Source organism: Copadichromis virginalis, linkage group LG12 (assembly GCF_057382275.1).
Source record: "Copadichromis virginalis isolate Kocher_CV1m ecotype Utaka linkage group LG12, C_Virginalis_male_GT1.1, whole genome shotgun sequence".
Taxonomy (NCBI): Eukaryota; Metazoa; Chordata; class Actinopteri; order Cichliformes; family Cichlidae; genus Copadichromis; species Copadichromis virginalis.
Window position 1 is genome coordinate 30,081,024 of NC_140629.1, and position 27,082 is coordinate 30,108,105.

The 27,082-nt window shown below is 41.0% G+C and overlaps 4 protein-coding genes across 5 annotated transcripts; 2 read left to right on the plus strand and 2 right to left on the minus strand.

Moving 5' to 3' along the window:
- Positions 1-226: 226 nt before the first annotated feature.
- On the minus strand, positions 227-14,567 carry hic2 (hypermethylated in cancer 2). Of its 2 annotated transcripts, none has more exons than XM_085475964.1 (2): positions 14,505-14,567; positions 227-3,794 (listed from the first exon to the last, which is right to left on the minus strand). In XM_085475964.1, the coding sequence occupies exon 2, from the start codon at positions 3,730-3,732 to the stop codon at positions 1,969-1,971; it is 1,764 nt and encodes a 587-aa protein (XP_085332090.1). In that variant the 5' UTR covers positions 3,733-3,794; positions 14,505-14,567; the 3' UTR covers positions 227-1,968. The 2 variants fall into 2 exon arrangements, with proteins under 2 accessions (XP_085332090.1, XP_085332089.1); XM_085475963.1 differs by having other exon boundaries at positions 14,497-14,567.
- Positions 14,568-16,659: 2,092 nt separating this feature from the next.
- On the minus strand, positions 16,660-17,597 carry LOC146697289 (uncharacterized). The gene has a single exon (XM_085474189.1). The coding sequence runs from the start codon at positions 17,595-17,597 to the stop codon at positions 16,731-16,733; it is 867 nt and encodes a 288-aa protein (XP_085330315.1). The 3' UTR covers positions 16,660-16,730.
- A 4,555-nt stretch (positions 17,598-22,152) lies between these two features.
- Positions 22,153-23,230, plus strand: LOC146697290 (uncharacterized). Its single transcript, XM_085474239.1, has 2 exons — positions 22,153-23,015; positions 23,167-23,230. Exons 1-2 carry the CDS (start codon positions 22,153-22,155, stop codon positions 23,228-23,230), a joined length of 927 nt encoding a protein of 308 aa, XP_085330365.1.
- A 2,245-nt stretch (positions 23,231-25,475) lies between these two features.
- LOC146697291 (uncharacterized) lies at positions 25,476-26,378 on the plus strand. The gene has a single exon (XM_085474240.1). The coding sequence runs from the start codon at positions 25,476-25,478 to the stop codon at positions 26,376-26,378; it is 903 nt and encodes a 300-aa protein (XP_085330366.1).
- Positions 26,379-27,082: the final 704 nt, after the last annotated feature.

The following is a 27,082-nucleotide window of genomic DNA, read 5'->3' on the forward strand; positions in this document are numbered from 1 at the left end:
ACTAATCAACATAGAGTTTGTAAGAGTAATCAGAGGTAGAGAGGTCACAAGCCTACATAAATAGACTTTTCTTTTTTCTGAGGGGAGGAAAGCTATACAGACAGAAAAATAAACGTACCCACTGAACATAACGCTCAGTCTAAAAACACCCTCTTCACCTTATCCCCATGAAACCACCCGCCCCGCCCTGCCCTGCCCCAACCCAACCCAGATCCCTCCCCTCCACAAGAAAAGTCCCAAGACCTTCCAGTTTAAACATTCACTGAAACATGACAAGTTGTTTAAGCAAAAAACAAGTACCTCAAGGGTTCATCTGTCCAACCAGGTTTCATTCCTGGGAGCACTAGCAGGCAAATCTGAAAACAATGAAAATCTTCTCTATATTAATGCAAACAGCTGTAGAGAAGACTGAGTGTTTGTCATCTGTGAAACAAAAACTTAAATCAGTGTCCTCCAACGTGAACCTTCTTTCAAGAACTTCCAGTTAAAGCATGGAGATGGTCCCAAACCCAGTTACCCCTCCTCTTAAGCCCCTTTCAGACATGTTTTCTGAGTGCCTCAATGAGCACACCAAGTTACTTCTCTGTAAAAGTAGTGACAGAATTCGCATTAGATACCGTTTATGTGTAGCTTTTAACACAGCAGAAGTCTGAATGCATGCAGACATGAGATTGTGACTGAACACCTGCGTAGATGTGAGTTGCTTAGCCCATAAGAAAAACAATAACATGCACATAACTGCATTTTATCCCACCAGATCTGCTTCTTTGTGGTAGTAAGATGAAAACAATTACTCTCTAATACAGTTTTGCTGTTCCCAATCCTGAGGAGAGATCTTTCTGGGGGAAAGCGGTGGCGTACAGCCCATGCAGCAGCACTATTTAGCAGGCACACTTAGTGTCAGTGGCAAAGAGAACTACAAAAACAAAATTGGCAAAGAAAAAAAAAATTACTTTTCTGTGTTTGTTTTTGTTTCTAAGATTTTACATTGTGTTCCTGAGTGCACTGCTTTCCTTTACAGTAGTACAGTTTTGCTCCTTGCCAAAAGTTCGAGCTCTTTATTCCTAATGGCCCACCACCTCAACTCTTTTCAAGCCTTATTATTTTACATTATATTCCGATTTAAATGAAATCCTCTGTAAAAACTGTGTATAGTTTGATTTATTTTACACAATCGTTTGGAAACAACTGTGCAAAATAAATAAATTTTTTAATACTGACCAAAATAATCATGATTGGGATTTTTTGCCAAATCTAGCAACTCTCTTCATCACCTTCACATCTATGACGGTATAACTGTGAGAAATATGGATGTAGAAGTCATCATGTCTGTATGCCAGAAGGCCATCACTTTAACAGATTGGGGTAGCGAGCAATGTTACATATCCCATGTCTGAAAAGGGCTTTATATACAGATACCCATCACCAACCAACACAACGAAGCATATAAAGCTGTCAGGGTTAAAATAATCTTTTTGCTGAATTATTGCCAGTATTGTTTGCACGTGGTTTTTTTTGGTCAAAGTAGCACTGGAGTACACAGGGGACTCTTGAGTCATCTGAAAACTTCAGAGACTCAAAGGTAGAAGAGAGAAAAGCTGCTGAAGGGTATGAAGTGAGAGGCTTGACATTATATCAGTACCCACATTCACATTTAACAGACCAGACGTTATGCAACTCCACCATTGCTTTGTGACTTTGGAGAGAGACAGCAGTAAACTGTCCCTTTAGAGCTCCTGAGAGGTGAGCAGACGTTGTTCGATATAAACAACAACTGAATCCTTGCATCAACAAGATCCCACCATCACCAAGAGCACACTGTGGCTAACGGCTACATCATTCACTTAGCCAGGGCATCATAAACTGGATTAATATGTAGAACTATGTGTATGTGTGCATTTCTTTGCTTTTGCGATGGAGAAAAGGTTTGTATTTTCTATTCCCAGAGTTCTTTGGCTTGATGCATTTCTAAGAGGGTGAGGTGTGCATTCTCAGGTGACTGATGAGGTTGCGCTGCTGGGTAAACTTCCCCCCACATAGCTGGCATTCATACGGCTTCTCTCCAGAGTGGACACGCATGTGCTCTGTCAGACGGTACTGGCGTGTAAAGCGCATGCCACACTCTTCACATGCAAATGGCTTCAGGCCGAGGTGGCTACGCATGTGGCGTGTCATGGTTCCCCTCTGGGTGAACATTTTGCCACAGATGTTGCAGGGGAAAGGCCTGGTCAGCCAGTGGCTCTTTTCATGTTGTCTCAGGGTTGCTGGGTCTTTGTAGCTCTTACTGCACACTGTACACTTGAACGGGCGCGTTTCAGAACCAAAGGTAGAAGGACCTACAGTGGCAGAAAGGTCCTCGGCCTCCTCCTCATCTTCCTCTTTCACAAAGGTTCCTCCCTCCTCTTTGATGTAGAGCTCATCCTCAGTATGCGTCTCCACATGAGCATTGAGCTGTTCAGAACTGGGGAAACCCTTACCACAGGGAATACACACATAGAGGTTGTCTCCAAATGCTGGCTCAAAACCTTCCTGCCTGTACACATAGTTGGCGCTGTGGTGCCCCCCTGCAGTTCCCCCTCCACCTCCTGCAGTCTCTCCATCACTCTGACCACTTTCCTCACTGTGATCCTGGCCATTCTCTCCTCCTTCTTCCTCGTCCTTACACTGGAAGGACTGGTCAGATGTGAAGCTGTTCCCACTGCCACCTCCAATCCCAGATGAGCGGCTATCTTTAGGACCAACAATTACCCCATTAACCAGGGGCCTGCTGTGATCTTCAGACTTCAACCCTGAAGCCTCTCTCTTAGGCCATTCATTCTTTCGAGCTCCCTGTCGGGACTTTTTCTGTGGTGGAGGACCCTCTGGCTGGTTTTGGATTTCCTCTGAGGTTTTAGAGGAGGAGTTGAGGTCCATGGTCTCTGAGATGCAGGTGTCTGCACCCGGCAAGGTGGTAGACGAATCATCCAGTGAGGCACTGTTGGTTGTCGATACTGAGGCAGATTGAGGGGATCCTTGGGAGTTGCTGTGTGGGCTGAGGGCATCTGTGGCTGTGCCCGCAGAGGGTGGACTCTTCTTGGAGAGGTCTAGTCCAAGGTCCGGTTCCCCCGCACTTCCTCCGCTGCTGAGGTTACCATTACTGCTTCCATTCCCCCCATTCCCGTTCTTCCCAGAGGTGCCAACAAACATCTCGTCATCTGAGAGCTTGTCCCGAAGGCCTTCATCTGGCTGTGGCTGGTCGGCATCGGAAAGGGTTGGAGGATAGTGGTTATTGTGGCCAGTAGGGGTAGAAGAGGAAAGCCGCTGGTTGTTTAGACGCAAGCGGCTAAGGGGACCTGGAGTGGAGGGTTTACCTGGCAGGGGTTTCCCACCATTGCGCTTAAGCTTCTTTCTGCACAGAGCAGCAAGGTCGTGGAGCTGGAGGTAGCTGGCTGCAGTTAAGAGGGCACTGAAGTTCTGCTCATTGCTCTGGTCTGATGAGGACAGTAGCTTCCCAGTGTAGATGAAGTCAAGAACTTGTCTGAATACCGAGGGGTTAACCATCTCTGTGTCGAGGTTGATGAGGTTGTCATGGAGGACCAAAGATTTAAAGTAGATGCTGCTTGCCGCCAGGATGTTCTTGTGGGCACGGAAGAGAGCATTCTCCACCACAATGATAACATCACACAGGAAGCCCTTGGCTCTCTGTTGGTTGAGTTGCAGCAGCAGTTGTTTGGCATGATTTGGCAGTTCCATTTCCTCCGCCCTTCTTTCCCCTCTCTCTCGTCTCTCTCTTCCTACACGTGCACCACCTCAAGCTGAAAGAAACAAAACAAGGACATGATCAGTATTACATTAAAAAAAATAGTTTTATTACACTGAAACCACATAAAAATAATGGGTTATTGAGAAAAGAAATAAAGAGTGGTGTTTCTTAACAGATAACGCAAAAATCAATATTTAGTGGCATTGGCGGTGGATGAGGGGGAAAAAAAGGCTGAATAAGCAATGTGCTGTAAAGGCTTAGCTAACGCTTCTCTAATGGCAAAATTGAGCTCACTGGGAAATTAGCAAACTGTTAGCAGTGCATGCCATATAATCACACAGCTGCTTAGAAACTGGAACCTTCTCTGTGTCCGACTTTTCTTTTTAAACAAACTGTAACCCTACATGGATCAAGTTCTGACTGTACACATTACCACTTATCTGGCACAAAGGTCGTAGGGGTGGAGGACAAGAATGGGTAAAGTAACTTCTTTCCTAAGTTGCCTCATTCCACTATCTCACCAGAGTAACTAGTTTCGATGGGATGCCCTCTCTGGAAACTCAGCTAACTCTAGTCTCCATTAGGTCATGGTAATGTCAGCCCTGCCCTATTGTCTGGGGGTTGGAGATCTGTGGAAGAGCAGGGCTGGGGGGGGGGGATTAGGTGACACCTGAGCAAGAAAAACTACACAGGCGCTTGGGCAAGAGAGGAGGGGGAGGGTGTGGCCCCAAGGCAAGGACAGCACCACTCGATCCTCCAGAGGGGCCCTTATTTATGGAAATAGGACGAGTGAATCCAATTCACTGCTAAACAACATACTGATGGCCTAATGGTACACACCACAGTACTTCTATTTCTAGTTTTCTCTACAAACACACATTTTGTGTTAATGCAATAGATGCAAAACTTCTGAGGGCAATATCAGTGGTATGATTTGGTTGAGGCAGCAGTCTGTCCATGTTTAACGTTCCCTCAAAGCCACAGGCAAGCTTAGACAACACAAATTTTCAATAACCACAACAGGGTATGCCATACTACAAGAGATTACAATCTAAGACAAAGAAATGTTTAATTCAAGTCAAACACATGTAGAAATTGCCATTTTAAGTGCCAAGCAAGAGCTTTGAAATCACATTTAAAAACACCCAGCACCAAGGGTTGAAATGGATCTGCATGTTGTTTAGTGATTGCAGTGTGCACATCTCAAACAGTGGATGAATCAACATTTGAATAAAAAAATAAAAAAAATAATTTTTACTGTAAATAAACAATAACATGGTTTAATTTGTGCTCAAAATCCTGACTCTATGGGCAAAAATACCAGCTGATATCAATATTGTGCACAGATCACCAGATTAAAAAAAACATTCTAGAGTTAAGACACCAGTAAAAGAGGAGACAATATTAATATTGATTCAATAATATGAATTGACCAAAACGAACTATATTAATGACATACGTAGTAACTATCGACCGAGGTAGTTACATTAGCTCTATAGTTTAACTTGAACTTATTCTAGGTTAATATATCTTAAGCATGATGCCCTTAGATACCTTTTAGTAAAATTAAAGCACACATTATCAAAAAAAATTCTGAATTTCTCTCCTTGTGTATACCATCTCCTTAACCTAACTTCAACAATCATACAGCTTCTGTATAATGCTGTAGGTATGAGATATGCAGTAGCAGGAAAAACGGCAACGAACAGCTGAAAGCAACAAACTAAATATCAGGTACTGATAACGACACATTACTACTGGCATTTGACCTGGTCTTAGATCAAAGCAAAGCTTTTAAAGAATATTTCAGTTTGTAATAGATGTGAATTATCCTCAATTGTCCTCAAAACGCCATCAGGGCAAAAGCATAAGTTAAAATTCAAGTAACTGTATCTGTTTAAAATAGTTTTAAACTGCACAGTAAGTAAGCACAACTAAGGAGTCCATCACAGCGTTAAACAAAGACATACATATCCTGGCTAAGGCCCTCCAGTATCCCTTCAAATACTACAGAGAAAAACAAAGTACCACTAAAGAAGATGGCACACTAGACATAAGAGACTTGTTAAGGATGGTAATGACCACCCATTATTATAGTCAAAATTAAACACCATCAAAGAACAAGAAGGTTAAAATTTTAACCTGGTAAAGAGTGCTGAGTGTATCCGGTATGTAGCCAAGCTGACTCTGTCACAGACTAGCTGATACAATCAGCTGAAGTGATCATTACCCCCAGGTCCAGGCCTGGGCTTGCCTCCTCTGCTTTGACACTTCTACTCACGATCTTCTTCCCCTCCCCCGTTTCTCCTCTGTACCTCTCCTTTCTCTTTATCTTCCAGCCCTCACCAGCCTTTCACCGGGCATGCAGACACATCCCAGGAACAGCTCACTGTCCTGTCCCCAATGTAAATCATAATGAGCTATTCTGAAAAGCACAACCCAGATGTGTTAATCGTACAACAAGCTAGGGGAGTTTACGGCACTCAGCCCTGCAGGCGGTAATGGAGAAGAGGGCTACTAGAGAAAGAAGGGCCTCTACTGTGATGCCAGCCAGGAAGCCATATATCAAGTCTCTCTCTTAACATACACACACACGCACGCACACCTCTGCAGGCTTTATGGGGGGATTCAAGAGGCTTTTCCAGCGGACCAACATAAAAGGGGGCTGGGCTCACAGTAGAGAAGCCAGTTCAGGAGAGAAAAAAAAAGAAAGAAAGAAAGAAAAAAAAAAAGCCCTCCCCCATCACCCTCCACCTCTCATCCCTCGTTGTCTCCCTTTCCTCCCCTCCATCACCCACCCAGCTACCCTCTCCCCCTGGCCCCTCCATTGCTGTGCTGTGCCGGCTGGATTCCAGGGAGCCGCTAATGGATTATGGCTGATCTATATGCAGCTAGGGTAGGACACGTGTAGGCCCGGCTCACCTTCCAACGATGCTGCCCAGGAAAAAGAGGCATGATACCACAGGGGACAGAGAGGCCTGCACCATGAATGTAGCTCCAAGTGTGACTGCATGGCACCCTTTCCACCTAGAAACATTTCAATACTACAAACCACACCATTGTTCCCGTTTAACTCCGCAGTTAGAGTCAGGGATGATGTATCAACTGACAAAAACAGCAAAAAAATAATACTATTTCCAGCATGCCAAAAGACTAGTTTCTATGGATAATATTAGTAAGTTAGAAAGCAGTCTGCAGGGTTCGATCACCATAGTTTTAAGCCCTACACAAAAAGGCTGGTAGCTCATTGGAGAGAAAGCATGATAGCTGGTTTAGAAGGGCTGTAAGAAAGACTTCTCTCTCTGGCTGAACACCCTACAACATACCAACTAAATTCAGCCCAGGGAGGTTGTTGTCTTTGAGCACACACAGTGGATCAGCTTACCATTCCCTGCAGTGTAACCTCTTCAAAAACTATGACATAATGATAGGGGCAAACTCATCTTAAAAAAAAAAGACAAGAAACAAAGCGCCCTGCTACTTATCCTCAACCTTGACTTGTGTCAGGAGCCTGATGATCAGGAGATGAGAAGAGAGGTTTACACACAACTCACAAACACGGCAAGGCTCATGCACGCGTGTGCAGATTGTAAAGTAGAACGAGTCAAAGAGCCCTGGGCACTGAATTAATGTCAACCTTTGAATTAAAACTGGTTACACCTGAAATTTGGATGATCAGGTTTGACTTTATTTACCACCCCTGTTTCTGCTTACAATTTTCCAGCGCATATAGATCCAACAGCAAGTCGGTGTTCATGTAGCAAAGGTGACAGAGAGCTGTGGCACTAATCTCCTGAACACAGAGTAAAAAAGCCAAGAGAAGGCAGAGGTGAGCCAAAGTCCTGTGGTGCAATAACAAAACACACCCTACTGCTGTGAAAGGTCATCTGCTAACAACCAATAGAAATCAGGATTGACCAGGATTTTACATGCAACTTTTGTTTAATTGGGGCTTCTTTCACAGAGATTCATTTAAGCAAGAGATAGTACTGGGTAGAGCAGGGCGATATGGCCAAAAATATTTATCACGATATATATATTTGAAAATTTGCGATAACGATATAACTGACGATATAATTGATGCGAGACAAAATACAACTCCACAACATTACTAGCGCAAAAAGACAACCTTCCATTTATTTTCACTTAAACAAGAAGCTGGTTTTTATGTACATTAAAGCTTTATAAAAATGTAACAGTGCAAATGCAAATTCCTTGCTGAAAGTTTAACCAAAAGGCATTTCCAGTAGAAATGGGCTGACATATCCTGAGCATAACCATGTATAATATCCACTGAAGTTAAAAAGAGGTGCTTTGCAACATTAAACTGCAGTGTGCAGTACGTATTTTTTGGACCATAAGGTGCACGGGATTATATGGCACATTAAGCGAAACAAAGCAGTCAGATAAATCAAACTTTATTAAACTCATTCTTCTTGCTTCCTCCACTTCTGTACCATTGTTTCATTAATGTTGAATTCTCTGGCAGCTGCTCTATTCCCATGTTGTTGCAGTATATTAATGACTAACCTCGTATTGTGGATGGATTATCTCAGTTGTTCTCCTGACTGAAGTTTGGTCCGTTTACAGCATCCTGCCATGCGACTGCATTTGTCTCTAACCATGAAGAACCTTCACGTTCACTTTTATAAGTGGAAAAGTGTTAGTGTTCGTCCTCCAGCTTCACTGTTTATGTTATGCTAACATAGCTGTGTCGCTAGCGATCACGTAGCACATCATTATATACCAGCTAGCCCAACTTCAGTAACCCTACAAACGTCACTGCTGTTTAGTTTCCTGTCTTCATTTATGTTGGAAGTGATAGCAGAGCTGTACGTTTGATTTTTTTCAGAAAACTCTCAGTCAGAACATGCAATATCATGCTTAGGTAACTAGCGAAACTAGCGAGCTAACTTCCGCTAGCTTCCTGCTAACTTCTAACTCCGTTAAATGTAATAACTTTTGTTTTCATGGATGCCTGGAAGTTAAACTTTATAGTTACACCTGGTAAAGCAGCAATGCTGATCGTTTTATTAAAGATGAAAGAATTTAGACAGTTTTTAACTCTAAGTGATGCTGCAGTGTTGTTTGACCTGAAGTATACGGAGTTTAGGACCCAGATTACTCCCAGATTTAAGAGCATCTTAGTCTGACAAATATGACAATAACAACGGCCGCTTGCATGTTCTGCAAAAAAATGTGCTTTGTTGTGTATCTGACGGACAAACACCAAACCAGTTCCACATCACGGAAGTTGCACCATTTTTACAAACCAATTCTGGTTCATCAGTTTCACTCAACAATCGGCCATGTGCGTATGAAAACAAAGGCACTGCGCATGCGCGTTTTACTCCCATTCTATCGCGATATTTCATTTTCCTATCGTTGCCTAACATTATAACGGTATTACCGTGAACGGTATAATATGGCCCAGCCCTAGTACTGGGTTTGTAGAACTGCCATCACACAACATCAGAACCTGCATAAAAGGATCAGTGGTAGAGACAGATAGGTAGGAACGATTGAAGTAGACACAGAATGAGAGGCAATCAAGGGCAGGAGCAAAAGGCCTCACTGTGTGTGTGTGTGTGTGTGTGTGTGTGTGTGTTAGATGTGTGCATGTGTTGTGTGTGCACACACACAAACAGAGTATGCTGGTGGGCAGAGAGAGTGGGGGAGGGGTTGGGGGGGATGGTACAAAGCCAGTTTGAAATACAAACACCAAGCAACCACCTCTGAGCCATTTCAACATGGCTGACACTGCTGCATGGGTAAGGCTGGTCCATGCAGGACTCATGGGTACAGCAAGGACCAGCTGTGGAAGGACAGCTCATAATAAAATGAGATTAAAGTAAACAGTTAATTTAAAAAAAAAAAAAAAAAAAAAAGCTAACTACTATGTATGCTCTTAACAGACATTACATGTGAGCTACATACGAAACACATTGAAGATTTATCAGGTTGCTCTAAACCATTTCTGACAATGAATTAAATTCTTTTCTTAGCAGAGCTGTGCAGCAGGGCAGCTCACAGTATTTTATTACAGGTGATATGTAATGCTAGTTAGTCATGCAAATTAACATAATCATTTCCATTTTAGTCTCATTTGATTGGTTACAAAGACGCACGTTGTTTTGTTTTTTCATCCTGCTACACGGCCTTTACACTGCATTACTCTATCACGCACACACATTTAAAACTTCATTTAGAACATCTGTTAGGCATATACATGATCCAAAAATCAGGTCTCTCCTGTTTCCATAAAGTTTCAGAAATCACATTACAGCAAAGGCTCCACAAAACTCAACTTGGTTAGATTCAGAAAAAGCTTCAGATTTACACAATAAACAACGAAAAAAAAAAAAACCACAACCTTCAATCTAAAACCTTTTTACAGTTTAATTAAAAAATAAAATAAAATCATTCACTTGTAGTAAGATCAAGTCTTTTAGGCAAGTTGGCAATGCAGGCATAAGACAGAATATAGAAGGTAAAGATGACATAAAGTCACTAGCTTCAGTCATTTCTTGAAATAGCCTGCCTAAACTTGCAGGCTCAGTGGTAGATTTTTAAGTGCATCTAGTGCTGGATCCATTCTGGATGTAATCTTTTCAGAAAAGCTGCAGAGGACATATCCTGCTATTAGAAAAAGCTCAATAGGTCAAATCGGTTCTGTCCTGTTTTTGGAACATTCCGTTTTTCAGAACTGCTGGACTGCTGGGTGAACAGGTGCATGATTATAGTATGTATGTGAACTACAGTACCCTGACAGTTTGGGTGAACACTTCCAGTGAGGAGTTCAATAGTTAAGCAAGATAAACAACTCCTGCCCACAGTGCAGTGGAATGACAAGAACCTCATTCTGTTTATCACCGATCAGAAAGCTGTGGCCACATGTGTACATCCTAAAACCTTACACAGCTATGCTGGCATTCAGACCATAGATTGTCGTGTAACACCAGGGAAAAGGAGGAGGAGAAGTTTGCTGATTTTTTGAAAAAAAATGAGATTAAATCCTTTTTTCCTTACCACATACCTTTAAAATGGGAAATGAATCAATTTATTCTGTGGTATGAATGATATCTGGAGGTAATCTTAGCTAATAAAACAACAGCAACCAGTGCCAGATGAATTTTTATTTTATAAATTGTCATCAACTCATTTAATGAGATGATTTAGTAACTCTAGTTTTTCAGCTGTTTTGTAAACGTGGGGTGTAGATGCAAGTGCAAGACTAAAAATACAGCGCTAGAAGAAAAATGTCATGAGTAGATTTTGCATAGTACATTTCTCTTATATTTATAGAGACATTCGTTTGTTATTAAACTTGATGTTTCTCTTGTTAGTACGGGTTAAAACGCAAAAACACAGATTAAAAAGAGAGATTTAAAGTCTACATATAAGTGGTTTATTTCTTTGTAACTGTAAGGGACTGATTTTGACTAAGATGATAGTCTTATAAAAAAAAAAAAAAATTCAAACTAGCTGATGTATCTATTGGTTATGTCTAAATTTCTTTACATGCAGTATTAACTCATTTCTTTACCAGGAGGTAACACTTACTGTCTGCTAATCAGGTCTGTGAGTCGATCCCCAGTTTTGTGAGTGTGTGTGTCTGTATGCATTGGATCGAGTGCCATATGAATCTGTGTGAATGAGAGGCTATAGCTTATAATGGGAACGCTGCTGTGAGTGGTCAGAAACACCAGAAAAGTACTAGTTCATTTAGTATCTGGCAGTTGGAGGTAATGGAATTTAAGATGAGGCTATATGTAACAGTTTTCATTGCTGAAAAAGGACTTTGTTAAACTCTCATTTGAAACATGAAACCTGAATCTGCTTTATGCACTGAAAGAGTTCCAACTACCATTTTCTCCTGCTGCCATGGATTTAATATGAATAACTTTGCATCTCTGCTGTGTCTTGAGTATCGTGTTCATCTAGAATGTCCTCAGGAAAAAAACTAAATAAACACTGAGACCTTCACCAGCAATCCTGTTTAGTAACTGGTGCCCACATACATCACAGTGCGTGCCCTCACTAAAAGCGCAGTAATCAGCCACTTCACCGACAACTGAACATATGATTGGTATGATAAAGTGACCTCTGTCTTGCGAGACAACAACCCCCAACCCACATGACCTGATATCTAATGCTTTGACTGAGGACATCATGTTGGGCGAGTAAGAGATCTTGTATGGTCCAAGGTTTTACAGACCTGCCAGCCCCCCCTCCTCCTTCAGCCGTTAAACACTGCGCAACCTTCTGGCTATCAGCACTACATTCCACATTCTTCTTCTTAAAGAACAACAACAACCCTGTCCCGAGGTGCTTTATCCACTGAACAAACCAAACAGCCTCTGAACAGGCAACCACCAAATAGAACAGACAGCTACACATAGATACAATAGCCCAGAACAATCTATAAGTCCCCATCCAACATGTCAGCACATATAGCCTAAGTAGCCTTCTTACTGTATTGCACTGCCCATACATGCTGCTGTAAGCCTGCATCCAATACACTATGTGTGTGCTGAGAAAGAGAAAGGACAAGACCAACTGGCCGATCATGAGGCACACACACAGACCTCAAATTACCCTCCAGGCCACACTCTGCAGTCCATAGTAATCAATGAAACTAGTCACACTGACCACTTGACTTGGTCATTTTTTATTTGTTTGACCCTTGCTACTTGATCTCTGACCTAAAATGTTCATTTGACAAAAGCATCAAAAAGTACAGCGGTTACTGTACAATATTTTACAGGATTTACTGGAGAGACCAGCTTGCCCACATAATCCATTTTCAGCGTAAAACTTGATCAACTCTATAAAAGTAAAGCGATCAATAGTCTCACTCAGTTTCTTCAAGGTTTATGAGATGGACTGGTTTAAACACAATGGATTAAGCAGTTCACTCATCAAAGCACTGTGCTTTTACTGTGCTGATATCATCAAGTGCTTCAGGCATAACAGCCAGGAGTCCCATTTCTCCTTTAGAGGCTTTTCCAAATTGGATTATAAAGTGCAATACACATTTGCATGTGTCCCGTTCTTAACAATACAGCTTTTAGGTGTGTTGTTGAAAAACACACCTAAGCTACCCCTCCAGCCAAATTTTGAGGTTGGCAGACAGAGCAGCTGAGCGCTACACCTATATGTAATCTTTTTATTACAGGCTGCAGTCCCCTGCAACTCTAACCAGAAAAAGAAGCCATGAAAACAGTTGGATTTTATCTTACCTTTACTCTACTATCAAAGCAAGAGCTTGAAAAAAATGATAACAATGCCAACTTGAAATGAATTCACACCAATGATCGCAGAAACAAACAGTTAATGTGCAGCTGAGCTACTGGAAATGTGTGCAAAATAATTTTATCATGTGTAAAATGAAAGACATTCGTTTCCCTACCAACTGGCAAAATATGAGACAACTGACCATTTTTCTACAGCCGTTTTACAAGGGGGTAAGTACATTTCGTCAACTGTTAATTAAAGTGGAAATGTTTCCACAGAACTACACTTTGGTTAACAGCAGCCAGTCGAGGAAACGCACATTACTGGCATTCTTGTGCCTTCTTATCGCCATGCCCCTTGGTACTTTAACAGCAGTAATCATGAGGAGCAGAGCCGCCTTCACACCCGAGTACATGCATTGTTTTATTGGCTTACTTTAAGTTAATGATGAAGTAATTAACGTACTGGTGTGATTTTTTTCCGCCTTTTTAAAAAAAAAAAAATGAGGATGCTTATTTACTGACAGAAATCAACGACAGTGTAACAGTGTTTCTATAAAACAGTGCAGTTATAGGTCAGAGTGTAACGTGACACCAACGCTGTAGCTGATTACAAAGATGGTAGCTCTGGTAGCACCAGCGCACCTATAGTGCTTCTAAAACGTACACCCCACTGCATCGCTAGAATCGACGTTTAAAAAGCAACGTTTCAAACCAGGCTCTGCATGCATCCAACATTTTAATGGGTATATTTGCAAGACACTCCAGTTAAATGATTTTAATGTGCCTCACATAAGACCAAAGTGGCTTAACCTACATATAAACAATAAACAAGTGGTACCATACTATCTACAAACATCTCAAAGACTATCAGCTGATTGCGCAAAAAAAAACATGCGCAAAATCCACAGAATCTGCCCCGCTCCATTTACCACACAAAGTGCAATTCAATACCAGCTGAAGAGATCTGCTCTGCTTACGCGAAAGCGATTGGTTTTAAAGAAAGATTCAACTAATCAGCTTGCAATTTTGTAAACAACTCACTGAACACGTTGGACTGCAAAACTGAGAAAATGAGGTGAAGAGTAGAAACGTTTTAGCGTTCATATACCACGTAGCGACGTGCCGTCCGTGGACCCTTTCTGTCCCCCTGATGTGCTTTGCCAACCTGGTAATTCTTTGGTACACACTCGTCCTGTGGGACATCTCTCGTAAGCTCACGACGCCTAATTAAAAATATAAAAGGAGCACATCGTTCGCAAACGGCGCATTGTTACAGGTTTGGGCAGAGACCGCGATATGTTCGAACAAATAATGTGGGAATCCTCGGCTTGCCAAGCAGGCTGGTAGAGCCCCTTTTTGTTGGCACGCCGTGGAAAAAAACACCAGCGTAACAGCGAAAACCTCTGCGATTCTTGCAGTGGGTGGTAGGAAACGATCCGATCAAAAAACGACAGAAATACGGCTCCGACAAACATTTACACGCCGCGGCAAAAGGAAAGAATTCATTTTAAATACCTTCTTACATCGGTATGGTCGTTCTCAAGCGGTCTTTACCATCCTCTTGCTCATCTCACAGCCTTCGGGACGCCATGTTGCAAGCTTATGACGTTAGCTTCCTCACCCCTGACCCACATTTGAATAGAAACCAGCCCCAAAGTGCAGCAGTGAAAACATCCTAATGTGGGAGGGTTTTCACTTTTTTACATCAGGAATCTTACTAACTTTACCTGCAAGATGGCACAGAAGGAAACAAAGAGTGCTATTTTCTTTCATTGTGTTCAAACATCTTAAGGCCTTCTCCTCCGAGCAAACCGACCCAGTTATAGTCCTACCATCCTGCTGTGTGCAGGTAAATGCTCCGTGAGATGCCTGACTTTAAAACTAATTTTGTAATATGTGTAATCTATGAAGGGACTGTGACGGGGAAAGAAATAGAAGAAGGGAGTTAAGTGATGTGCAGTTTTAGAATCGATTTACTAAGACTTGAGGGGTATTTTTATATGTGGCATAAGGGATTGTACACGAAAAGCTGTAGTATGTTTTAAAGCGGACTGTTGAGTGTATCCTCTTTTATCTGCAAAGGCCTTCACTCCTAAAATATGCCAGTTCGGTGCGCAATGCACTGGTGATAATACATACCACAACCACCACAGAAAACAGCATTAGACTTGATAAATCTCTTTATCAGCTGGACTTAAGACGGCTGCATTGCCTTCAAAACCTCAAGCCTCAGTATCTAAATAATGATAAGGGGAACCCATTGACTTTCTGTCTGTTTTTCATATTTTTAAATAAAGACAACGTAGCTTAAATTTGTGTAAATACCCGTTTTTGCAGTTATCTTAATTCATTTATTTATTGTTTTGTTTAATGGGACTGTGATGCCTGGTGACAGAACTGGCTTAATGATTTCAATATATATATATATGAAAGCAAGTGAAAAGCAGAAAGAGAGGTTCAGAAACTGGACCAGATGTGCGGAAGTGTTGCGATACGCAGGCTCCTCCTCTTAGCAAAGAGAACCAGGCTTCTTATTGCCTCACTGATAGATTTCACTGAAACACGACTTATTCAGAATAGTTGAAGAGTATGCAGATGTTAATAATGAAAATCTTAAAACCGCATTAGCTGCAAGGGGTTGCATCCTCTCGGAATCATTCGCCGTTTCCCAAGTAAAACCTTTTGTGTTTATGTGCTTAAATTGAGCCGGTCACATTCCGTGGAAGTCGGCATTATGGCGGCGTGCCAAAGGCCACTTCTGACACTGTGTGGTTGCCGCGGAAACTGCATACTCAGCGCGAGGGGTTACGTAATCAAGGTGCTCTTACGTGCTCCACGTAAACACAGGTAGAAGATTCCCAGCAAATGTGTGTGTGTGTGTGTGTGTGTGTGTGTGTGTGTGTGTGTGTGTGTGTGTGTGTGTGAAAACTGTTTAAAATCTGCTAGAACTCTTCTATCCCAGCCTACGTTCACTGGAAATGTACATAAGAAATCATTTATCAGGCGGACTACAGTTTGTGTTATGCGGTGTTGGATCGTTTGCCCAGCTATGTTTGTAATCTAAGAAATGTAGAAATTACTAATTATTGTTTGAAAATTAAATTAAAACTTTGTTGATAATTTAAATAAACTTACAAGATTCTGCCACACTTTACTTTGTAATTGTTTATTCAGTTGGGCTATTAAAAAACTAGAGTCGAAACATATTACTTGCACTGGAAGACCATTTTCATTGTGAAGTCCATGATAAAACAACATCTTCCAAGAATGTGTCGCATTTTACAGTTGATTTCCTTTCACAGTGGAGAAAATAATACATTTTTAACAGTTTGCCTGCCGTGGCATGTTGACATCCATCCATTTAGAAATGATCCAACTCTTAGGAGGAACTCGGTGTACAGAAGGACTAAATTTTACTTGTTATTAACAGAGGAGGAACTAGAATTTTTTTTCACTCCATAAACATGATGAGGACTTTCAATCAAGAGCCAACAAGAAGAAGAAAAACATGTCTAAAACATAAAATGTCACAGTTCATACATTTATACCAGTAAGCCCCGAAAAGTGATAGATAATTAGAGGAGCATTCAAAGTAACGGCTTACATATTGACAGCAAACAACAATTCAAATAAAACTGGTTTTATGTGCATCCTTTCTGGCCTCAGGTGTGAGCCCTATCGCGAAAAGCATGTTTGAATGGCACTGTATAATTTCTTAATGAGCTGACTCGTGAAACACAACCGGCCTCTCACCTTTTCCCACGGCAGGGTCTCCACACTTTGCCGAGCAGCGTTGCCCTGAGCGCAGAGCACCCTCTAATGTACAGAATGGGGGTCAGGGCAGCATTAACTCGGGGCAAAATGCGAATAGGGTCAGTGCCCTCATTTTTAAAGGTATAACAGGTCGTGCCAATGAAATTACAAATGATAATATGACAAAATATAGGAAGCCAAGTCCCCAAGAAGAACACCACAACCACCAGTATGAGATACACCGACGAACGCTTGCTGTCTCTCTCCTCGGAGGGCTGCTCCCTCTCCAGCTGAAACCTGGCAATGATGAACAATCGGATATTGAGCACTATCATTATGATAACTAGGAATATGTTCGCGACAAAAGTGCCAAAGCCTGTGACCTGTTTGGCAACACCGACAGTGACCAGGTTCTGCACAGCGACGATTAAGAAAGCGTAGGCCCAGTAGGCAACGATAACCATCACGGTCCTGTTTCGGGTCATGCGCTGGGAGTATTTAAAGGGGGACAAGATGGCGTGGTATCTGTCCGCCTGCGCGGCCAGGATAGCCATGAAAGACAGTCCTAGAAATGTGGGAGCAATGTAAAAGGTTCTCGTGGGGGAGTCATAGACATCCCTCACATCGAGAACACCAACATAATAATAAGACACTCCCGTACAAATGTCACTGAGGCAAGTGCTCAGCATGTACATGAAGCGGTTCTCGCTGCGCAAAGCTGTGTTCAGCAGGATGGAGAGAAACACAGACACGTTGAGGAAAATGATGGTTGCAGCCAAGAAAACGCTGAAAAGGAACATCAACACGTTGCCAAAGTTCGTGAGGGGCAGCGCGAGAGTCAAAGGGCGGCTGGTGTTTCTCATCAGGGCGGATGACAAATGCTGGCAGTATTGCAGCTGTGCCCGAACAGCACAGTGGGGTTACTTCAAGCCCGATTTATGTAGCAAGCACAGTCAGTCTAAGAAGAAGACGTCAACCTGAGTGACTTCAACTCCCAAGGAGAGCAAGCCCACAAGGCTTTCATGAAAAATAGATAGATATTATAGGTTATGTAAAAGAGAAATAAATAATCAAATTTAGCAAACCACCCTTTTACAGAACAGTTCATGAACAGCTGATCCTACATTTTATAGATATATAAATACATATTCTATAAATACATAGATGTATATATTTATATACAAGTAAGATGTAAGGCCTTTTTGCATTTCCTGAGTGCAACTTTAAGATTAGAGAGGTTTAAAAAAAACTAGTAGTACGTCCACTAAATATTTAGTGATATAATTCTTATTTTTACGTCGTCTTTCTTTACTGGAACTTCAGCTGTAGCTGTAAATTTGTCTGTAAATCTACGTCTGTTTCTTTAGGTTTATATTCCAGGGCACAGAACAGAAACTAGAAAGCAACATAGTGAACTCTTCCAATGTTAAATCTTCTGCTTTGCAACCATGGGTCAACCGGGGGGAAAAAATGATATATATTTTTTAAAATTGTTAGTTGTAATAAAAAGAATCTCTCTTGCTCTTATCTCAGCTACAACTATCCTCTCTAAAGAAAGGCCCTAAAAGCGCATTCCTGCTTACTTATCAGTGCATCTGAAACAAAGACACTGATAAGAACTCAAACTGATGTTTTAAAGATTACCTTACCAGCTGATGGTTTCAAAGAAAAGTGTGGTGGTTCAAAGGTTAATACAGCAACATGTTTATTGCTCCCCCTTGTGGCTAAAAGTCCGATATTACAGGCTGGTGTTTCTTGGTCGGATGATGCAGCCGCAGACGACAGACGTCATAGGCTTATGCCTACAGAAAGACTAAAAGTTAGCAAATAATTAAAAATAAAAACAAATAAAAACAGATTTTATGTAGGGAGACCGGGGATAGTTGTAATGTGGGTCAGTTGTAGCACTTCCAATTTCTGCAATCAGGGCTAAGTTTCAGATGATGTGATTCATCCTGTACATGCCCAATTCAGGTCTTCTATCACATGTGAAAAATGAGCACATTTTGGCAAACAAAGACAATTTAAGAAGAAAGAAAGTAATTTGCATGCCAAAAAGTAAGTTGCTTTTTGTTTTGTTTTTTTACTTTATTTGCAATTTCTAATAGCATTATCTGCATTATGTTATTTGTATGTCTATGGGGATTTATTCCGTGTAGGTCTTTAGTGCTAATGTTTTAGCCGTTGGCTGTAATGTTTGCTAGGTCATGGCTATAGGAGTCTGGGTCAGTTGTAACAGCAACAGTCTGGGTTAGTTGTAACAATAATGCAAATGTTACTACTTACCACACTATTACTTTAACTTATTAAACAAGTTGGGGCAACGACATCAGCAGAGAGAGGTTCACTGGTCATTTTGTATATGCGTTTGATGCCATTGGCAACACAATTCTTCCAATGTTTGTGTTCCGACGCATACGTTATGCAGACCACTTTGTCAGAGATGGGCCAGTAGGAAGTATTGGTAGTGGAAATCAATCATGATGGGTGCAAGAAATAGACTTCCTGATTTTTCTGAAGCACTTTGCAAACCACACCAAGGTCAGCCATGAAAAAAAAGTAATTGGACATCATGGACATCGCAGTGGAATTGCGATGCTGGTGCACAACTACATTTTTTCAGCTTCACTGTTATGTTCAAACGTTGGTGCAAGAGTTGTAGGTTACAATGCCCACTGAGCCAATGAGGCCAAACTCAAGAAAGACCAACCAAAATTTATGAGATATTCAGTTTCTGAAAATTCCATAATTAGTCTTTTTTTGGGGGTTGGAATATGTTCAAAAGTTAGATTTCTGCAGTCACACACACACACATAGCTACGTAAATAGTTCTAAGTGCATGATTGTGTTGAATAAAAAAGATTACATGTTAAAATTTTGTCAGTATCCTTATTTCATTGTGTTACATTTCACCCCAGGATATGTTACAACTAACCCAGACTATGGGGTTAGTTGTAACATTTCACTCTTTGTGTTTGAGACCATACCATGCAATGAGTAACTGTGCTGCAGAGAAAATACTGTACTATTTAATAGCAGAGACATGTAAATACTTTGCATTACATTTTAAATCCACTACCTTAAAAGAGCTCCAAGCTACAGACAGAAATGTCAAAAATGTTACAACAATCCCCGGTCTCCCCTAAACTCCAACTTTTAAAAGTTTGGATTAAAAGCAATTACAAAGTTTCTTCCAGTTTTTGCGTCCATGTTGTACTCTATAAACTAGGAGTATTGTTTTGTCGCTAGTCAAAACGTCTGGGTTAATTGCAGTGAAAAGCATGTAACAAATCTCCAGGGGCTCCCAACAGGTGACTGTTGGAGGCCCCTGTAGTGTGCCAGCATGGAGTAGGCAAATAAAAGAATAACATAAAGTATTTCTGACAGATTGAACAAAATTTACCAGGCCACATTTGAACACCAGGTAGTGCTTTTTCTATTGTCGAAGCCACAGACTACAAACTATAAGTCCCTGCTAGTGTGTTATGGCGATAACTGCGGGAGCTATCCAGGGTACTTAGGATTTCATTATCATTATAAGCACCAGAGATTTAAATGATTCTTTCGGGAGCTGAGTTTATTGAACACTGGCAGCATGTGGGTGGAAGTCGTGGGCAAGAGAAGTGTGCCCGTTCTTTAACAACTGCATATAATTAGTAGATATCAGAGAGAAGGATGTATATTTTTTGTCGCATAAACTCTTCCTAATCTGAGACTGAATCTGTGAGGCTTCATTTATTCCTTTAAGCCCACACTACTGTGGCGACTCATTCTCCATCTAGAACTTATCTTCTGAGAGTGGAGGCATTATCAGGATATGCATCTATGTAACTGTACTGTACTTAAGTCTACTTTGTATAGTGCTTGAAGATGTTGGCAGGTGGAAATGGGCTCAGTTTGAACTGCGGGGAACCACCACTTTGCGGGGGTTTCCGTTTGCATGCCAAAAAAGTGATGTCTAATGTTTCCTTTTGCTGGTACACAAGCTGTAGTAAACAAGATTGACGAAGGTGTGCAAGATATGACTTGTTTTTAAGTATCTTTATGACGTCGTCGTACCCACTCAGTGTTCTACATTATAATCAGATTAGCCACTTAAAAGATTTTTGCAGAACAGACTGTGTTACATCCCCACGATGAAGGTCTAGGGGTGTGTGTGGGGACTGGTAACAAATGGGTCCAGAACAGAATGAAAGGAGAACAGACAGAGGTGTTTAGTAAATAAAATAGTTTTTATTATAGATAAACTTAACATAAAGAGCCAGCAACGCCGTTTTACCAATAACACTAGAAAAAGAAAAAGGTTGCAACAACAAAGAACACAACAACCAAACAAAAAGCTCCACACCACGAGGAGGCACTTCCAGGGGCCCACAAGCTCACCCTGTCACTAGCAGCAGCTAGCTTTACTGCTGCCGAGGCCCACAAGCCCACACTACTCATATGTAGCAGCTACACTGCACACTTCTTCCACAACTCCACACCACAGGCAGGACAATCACACACCTAGAACACAAAGCGGAGACACCAGAGAAAACCACCCTCCTACATACAGTTCATCCCCAGCTTATATGACCTCAGAGAGGCCATTGCTGACTGGGCCCAGATGGTAAATGAGGCCAATGAGCAGCAGCTGTGTCCTGGGGAGAGGAGCAAGAGAGGAAGAGAAGGAGAGAAAACACCATAACCACACAAGGGCAGTTTCAGGAGGCCCAGCTAGGGCCGTAACAGACTGTGTTGTGTTTGTTGCTGTTTCTGCTGCCCTCTGAGACTGATCTTGAAAAAGACATTTTTAATGTAAACGAGACTTGCTCAAAAGTGCAGCTTCTATACCTTATGACAGGAATGTTCTTTCTGCTTGAAGAGGACTTTATATCATAAGTGTTTGACCAATTAAATGCCAACAAGAAATTTACAACAGCTTAAATACAGGAAGCCACTTTTTGGCATACTTTAGGTTTAAACACAATGAGTACCAACTAAAAAAGTGCTGCAGAATGCTAAAAAGTTCAGGCGAAGTTAATATAAATGATAATAAATAAAAAAATTTCAGAAATATTATGAACAAACATAGCTGAGTATTGTGAAATGTTAAGTTGGCCTTTTGAACAAAGGAGATAAAATATTTTATTTATGGATCACCGAGATGAAAGGTTATGGCAGCAAGCCCCAAACAGCAAAAGCTACAAATTTGACCAAAAGCTAAGGATCCATTTCTATTTTTTTTTAACACAAAATATAAAATTATTCTTGTGATTAGGCCTATCTTATCGATTCCACAAAGTAAGTAAGTAAGTTCAAAAACGTCACTTAACCCATGTCAGAGCCACCAAGCCTCCAGAGATCAGAAAGTTTGAGCAGCATCGTTTGTTGGACCTATAAATATAATGAGTGCTCGACTTCTTGTGGAGCTCCAGGATGCTCTACAACGCCACGGTCATCCTGTCAGTGGATTTCAACAGTCCGGAAGACTTCCTCATCTTCACCTTCCACATTGTTTTCGCCACGTGTGCCGTGCTTGTAGCCGGCTCGGTGATCATCGGGATCACCTCCACTCCATATCTTCGAGCCCAGAACCGCTTCGTGTTCATGCTGAACACGAGCATCAGCGACACTCTGACCGGCTTCTCCGTCTACTATCTGGGGCTCTTTGACGTCCAAGAGGGCTATCCCTCGAGGAATGGGACATACTACATTTTGCCATCTTTTTTAGGTGTCAATGTGTTAACCTTCCTCTTTGCTCAGTTTGACCGCTACTTTGCCGTTTGCCATCCGTTCTTTTACAGTCGCTACATAACGAGATCCGTTGTCATTGTAATCTGTGCTTTCTGCTGGATTTACACATACTTTATTCTCACTGTGCAGAACTTGGTGCCCATCTCAAAGGCGGCTCAAATAAACGCGTTTGGTGTGATGACTCTACAGGTTATAGTGCTCGTTAAAGTGCTCATGACAATTAAACTGTACATCATAGCCAGGAGTCACGTTGTGAGAGAGGCGCCTAGTGCCGAGCGAGACAACAAGAAGGAATCACTGCGCATCATTGTGTTTGTGGTTATCTGCTTCTTGGCGCTGTGGTGTCCCTCGTTTGTCAATATCATTGTGAGGCAGTTGACTAGAGAAGGTCTCAGGTTTAGGAATGAAGCCACTAACGTGTTCGCCACGATGGCACGCTTAAACGCGCTGGTAACCCCTGCGGTGTACATCTGGGGCAGCCCTGCGCTTCGGAGGGCCGTGTGGAGAACGGTGTGGTGGATGTTCTGTCCCAGGCGCAGTGCAAGGTAAGACGCGGTCCAAGTGTTACGTAGAATTACCGTATTATGTCAAACAATATGCTGCTTGTGAATAAAAAGACATTTTATCCCTTATCTCCCCTTCTTCGCACCGGCACCCTACCTCTCTCCCGCTTTCTCCCCCCTCTCTCTCTTGCAGGATTGACTTTAACTCTGATGGGATGACAAGCAAAATAAGGCAGCCAACATCAGCATCATCATAAGTTATAATAAGGATAAAATACTAAGAGCCCATCTGATGGGAAACATGTTGCGGTCACTTTTGAGTTTATGCGTTTTCTCAGTCTCAGTGTTTTGATTTTTCAGACAAAACATAACGAAGCTGGGTTCCTGTTCTCTTGTTCTGATTCAACTATGTCATAAAAATGAAACTGCTGTGATTCAACTAGATATCCTAAACTAGACAGACTGCCACAGAGCAGTCTATCAAGTTTAGGATAAAGCGTTTAATTTCTATATTTAAAATCTTTGTATTATTTGTTTGTTTGTTTTTACTTATTACTCGCAGTACGCACATTTATCTTTTTATTGACCGGCATTTGGGATCAGACTGCAAAGGTCTTTGGTCAGTTGTAGGCTACACATCGAATAAACCTTGTCTTGTATCTACAGCCAAAAAGATGGACTCCACTAAAACCTCTGTAGCAAAAAAATAACTTTCACAATCTAATCGTTTAAACTCGAGGCTATAACAGCAGAAAATGTACAACAAGATCCGAATAATCTTTAGGTTTAGTTCATTGATATTTGGATGGAATTCAGCATTTCCGACTGGATCCAGCTTCCTGTTCACTGGTGCAGCACATTCAGCACCACGTTCAGCGTCTTGGCGCTGACACCCGTAGGTTCAGCACCAAGGATAGCCCCATAGCCTAGTTTTGTTTTTAAGTCATGGCAGTGATCCCGATGCTAAACTTTAACTATATTTAGACACAATAAATTAATATTACAAACGTATATTTCGTGGTCAGTTGACCACGAAAGGAAAGGGAAGTCTTTATCACATATGACAATAAGTTTCATCGGACACGTTTTCGTGGTTGTTTTTTTATCAACACATGACAACTTAAATGTGTCAACGCTGGCGGACTGAGAGAAATAGAGTGAAAAAGATTGAATTATTTTATTGTATTGTTTTAAAAATGATAAATATAATGTTCGCATTAAACATCTCAAAAACTGAATTTTAAGTTGTGCACTTTAAATGTGCACTCAATATGAACTTGTAAAAAATAACTGCAGTTTGTACAGTTTGGATACACGATATTTTAAGTATCTGTGTCCTGCTATTTTCACTTTAATATTATAACATTTATTCCTAGATAATCCTTAAATGCTTGTTAATATCGAAGTGGCACAACGTTCGTGGTGAATATGTTTTTCATTAGTGTAAATGAAAAAAAAACTGTGATATAGATACAGTTATGGAAGCAACTGGGTTGACTCAGCTCACTTAAACATACAATAAAGCTTTCTTTACATACAGTAGCAGTAATCTTCTCAGGAATAAATAGCAACGGTAAGTTTGTCAGTAAAACTGATACAGTTTATTATATGATAGCGGACATTTTGGAGTCGTTTTCGTTTGTTTATTGATGTTCTTTAAAGAGTATTGAAGGGACACTTGTCCCATCTGTCAGGCTTTCTGAATAATACGATAATAATAAGAAGAATTCAATTCATTGACATTTTGTCTTTTTGAATTTCCGCTAGGAGACCTCAGGAAAAGTGTATAGCACCAAATAGCTGTGGATAGTTCAAATTTACCAAGCCCCTCTCATTCATATGCATTTACCAAGTGATTTACTTTACAATATATGAACTGACTTTACTGACTTGATTCTTGATTCTTGACTGTTAGTCTGTAGATGTCCACAAGAGGATGATGTATTGCTGGATTTTTCTATATTTTACTGATTATTTCTGTAACACAAAATGTTTAAAAAAATGTAAACACTTTGCAAGCCAATATTTATGACTTCTTAAAAGCCAAACGAGTGGCATGAATGTCCAATATAAATAAATGATTCACATATTTCTCTGTCCCGTGCTTGCGTTAGAATGTATTTGCATATCTTGGCGACCTTATAGTTCCCTTTTTCTTCCTTTTTCTGATCAATTTTCTTGTGTGCCAACTACTGCTGAGAAATGACCGACTATATGCGTTTTTAAAAATTCAAAGTCTCCTAAATCCATGCTTTCTGTCAACTGTTTTGTCAAAAAACAAATAGCAAAATGCAGTTTATAAAGGGACGTATGTTGGGTGTAATTGAAAAAACTGAACAAGATACGATGTTTGTCGTGTCAGTTAAAATAAACAAATATGATTTAACAGGATTGAAACGTGAGATTAAGCCATGCCTCCTGGGAGATACAGTTTGGCTTTAGCGCAGTGTCTTATTGAGCAGCTCTATAAAAATGTTGTTGTCGGTATGCGTCTCTGACACAATGCTGCTCACCAACATCACTGATTCTCTGACTGCAGGAGTGCCTCTGTCGGTAGACTTCAGCCATCCTGTGGATTATCTCATTTTCATTTTTCAGATTTTATTTGCCACAACTGTTGTTTTCGTAGCAGGACCTATAGTCATTACCATTTTTGCCACCAAAGAGCTCCGCCGACAGAACAGGTTTATTTTCATGCTGAACACCAGCATCTGTGACACGCTCATCGGGTTTTCAGTGTACTATGTCGGTTTGTTTGATGTTCAAGAGGGATATCCATCCAGAAATGGAACTTATAACATGTTAAACTATCTCCTTGGGGTAAATTTAATAACATTTTTGTTCGCGCAATTTGACCGCTATATTGCCGTTTGTCATCCTTTCACTTACTCTCGCTTCATTACGAGGGGCGTGGTGATTTCTGCAAACATCTATTGCTGGCTTTATGTCTATTCTCAGGCGGTTATTTCGATTTTCTTGCCCTTTTCCAAAGCAACACAGCTGTACGTGTTTGGTACCCTAACCTTTCAAATCATAGTGTTCACCAAAGTGGTCATGACTATTAAACTGTATGTTGTTGCCAGGTACCAGCTGGAAAGAGACCCCCCTAGTGCAGAGAAAGAAAGCACCAAGGAATCATTAAGAATAATCGTTTTTGTTGTCATAACCTTCTTATTGTTGTGGTGTCCCTCCTTCATTAACATCGTCCTCAGACTGGTTGTAGGGAGAGGGCTGATATTTAGGAATGATGCTACTAATCTTTTCGCCATCATGGCTCGATTTAATGCCTTGTGCACGCCGGCCGTGTACCTGTGGGGGAGTCCCTCTTTAAGGAAAGCCACGCTGAGGACGGTGTGGAGCAGACTGTGCCCAAAATGCAATAGCAGAAAAATCTTGTTTCAATGAAACAAGTAAAAATACACCTCATCTCATTCATAATGCTTGAGCCAGCCTATTGAATAAAAACAAAATGTTTAAATAAATCGCCACTATTTTTTTTAAATTTTCATTAAGGTTAAAGAATCTATTTTTATGAAGGTCAAATTTTTTTTACTGTAGCGTTTCTTATTTTGCTCAGGTGACACAGTTGACTGAGATGCGAATATTCACATTTTCTTCGTTTATGATCAACTTTCTGTGTTTTCTAACATGTTTCTGTATTTAATACCTTCTCATTATAAACAGTCTTAGAAATTTTGAAATGTATAAACTCTGATTATTTTTGTCTTCTCATTGGAAGCACGGGGACTCCATACCAGTCGTCTGAAATAAATAATTACACTAATGTGAGCTTTTTTTCTGCAGCGGGGTTTGTCTCGTTTGTTTCGAATCCTTAGCTTAGTTTGTTTGGTCAACTCTTGGGCTCCGAGTAGCTACTGCATGAATGAATAATGAAAGGCAATACTGTGATGACTGTCGCCATTTCTTCCCTTCTCTTTCTTTCAGCATTAGATCTGAACTGAAATAAACATGTGAGTCTTTCATGCTGCGGGTGTAGAAACGACATAATATGCAGAGCGGGTAGATTAAATTGTTCATATCATGTTCAAGTGAAGTAAGTCAATAATATAGCAATGTTAAATATAATGTTAAGTAATATGAAGACAACA

Excerpts from the sequence above, each read along its gene's own strand:
- hic2 (XM_085475964.1), bottom strand. The coding sequence starts at position 3,732 with ATGGAACTGCCAAATCATGCCAAACAACTGCTGCTGCAACTCAACCAA.
- LOC146697289 (XM_085474189.1), bottom strand. The coding sequence starts at position 17,597 with ATGAGAAACACCAGCCGCCCTTTGACTCTCGCGCTGCCCCTCACGAAC.
- LOC146697290 (XM_085474239.1), top strand. The coding sequence starts at position 22,153 with ATGCTCTACAACGCCACGGTCATCCTGTCAGTGGATTTCAACAGTCCG. Across the intron at positions 23,016-23,166 it reads TGTCCCAGGCGCAGTGCAAG|GATTGACTTTAACTCTGATG; the intron begins GTAAGACGCGGT and ends TCTCTCTTGCAG.
- LOC146697291 (XM_085474240.1), top strand. The coding sequence starts at position 25,476 with ATGCTGCTCACCAACATCACTGATTCTCTGACTGCAGGAGTGCCTCTG.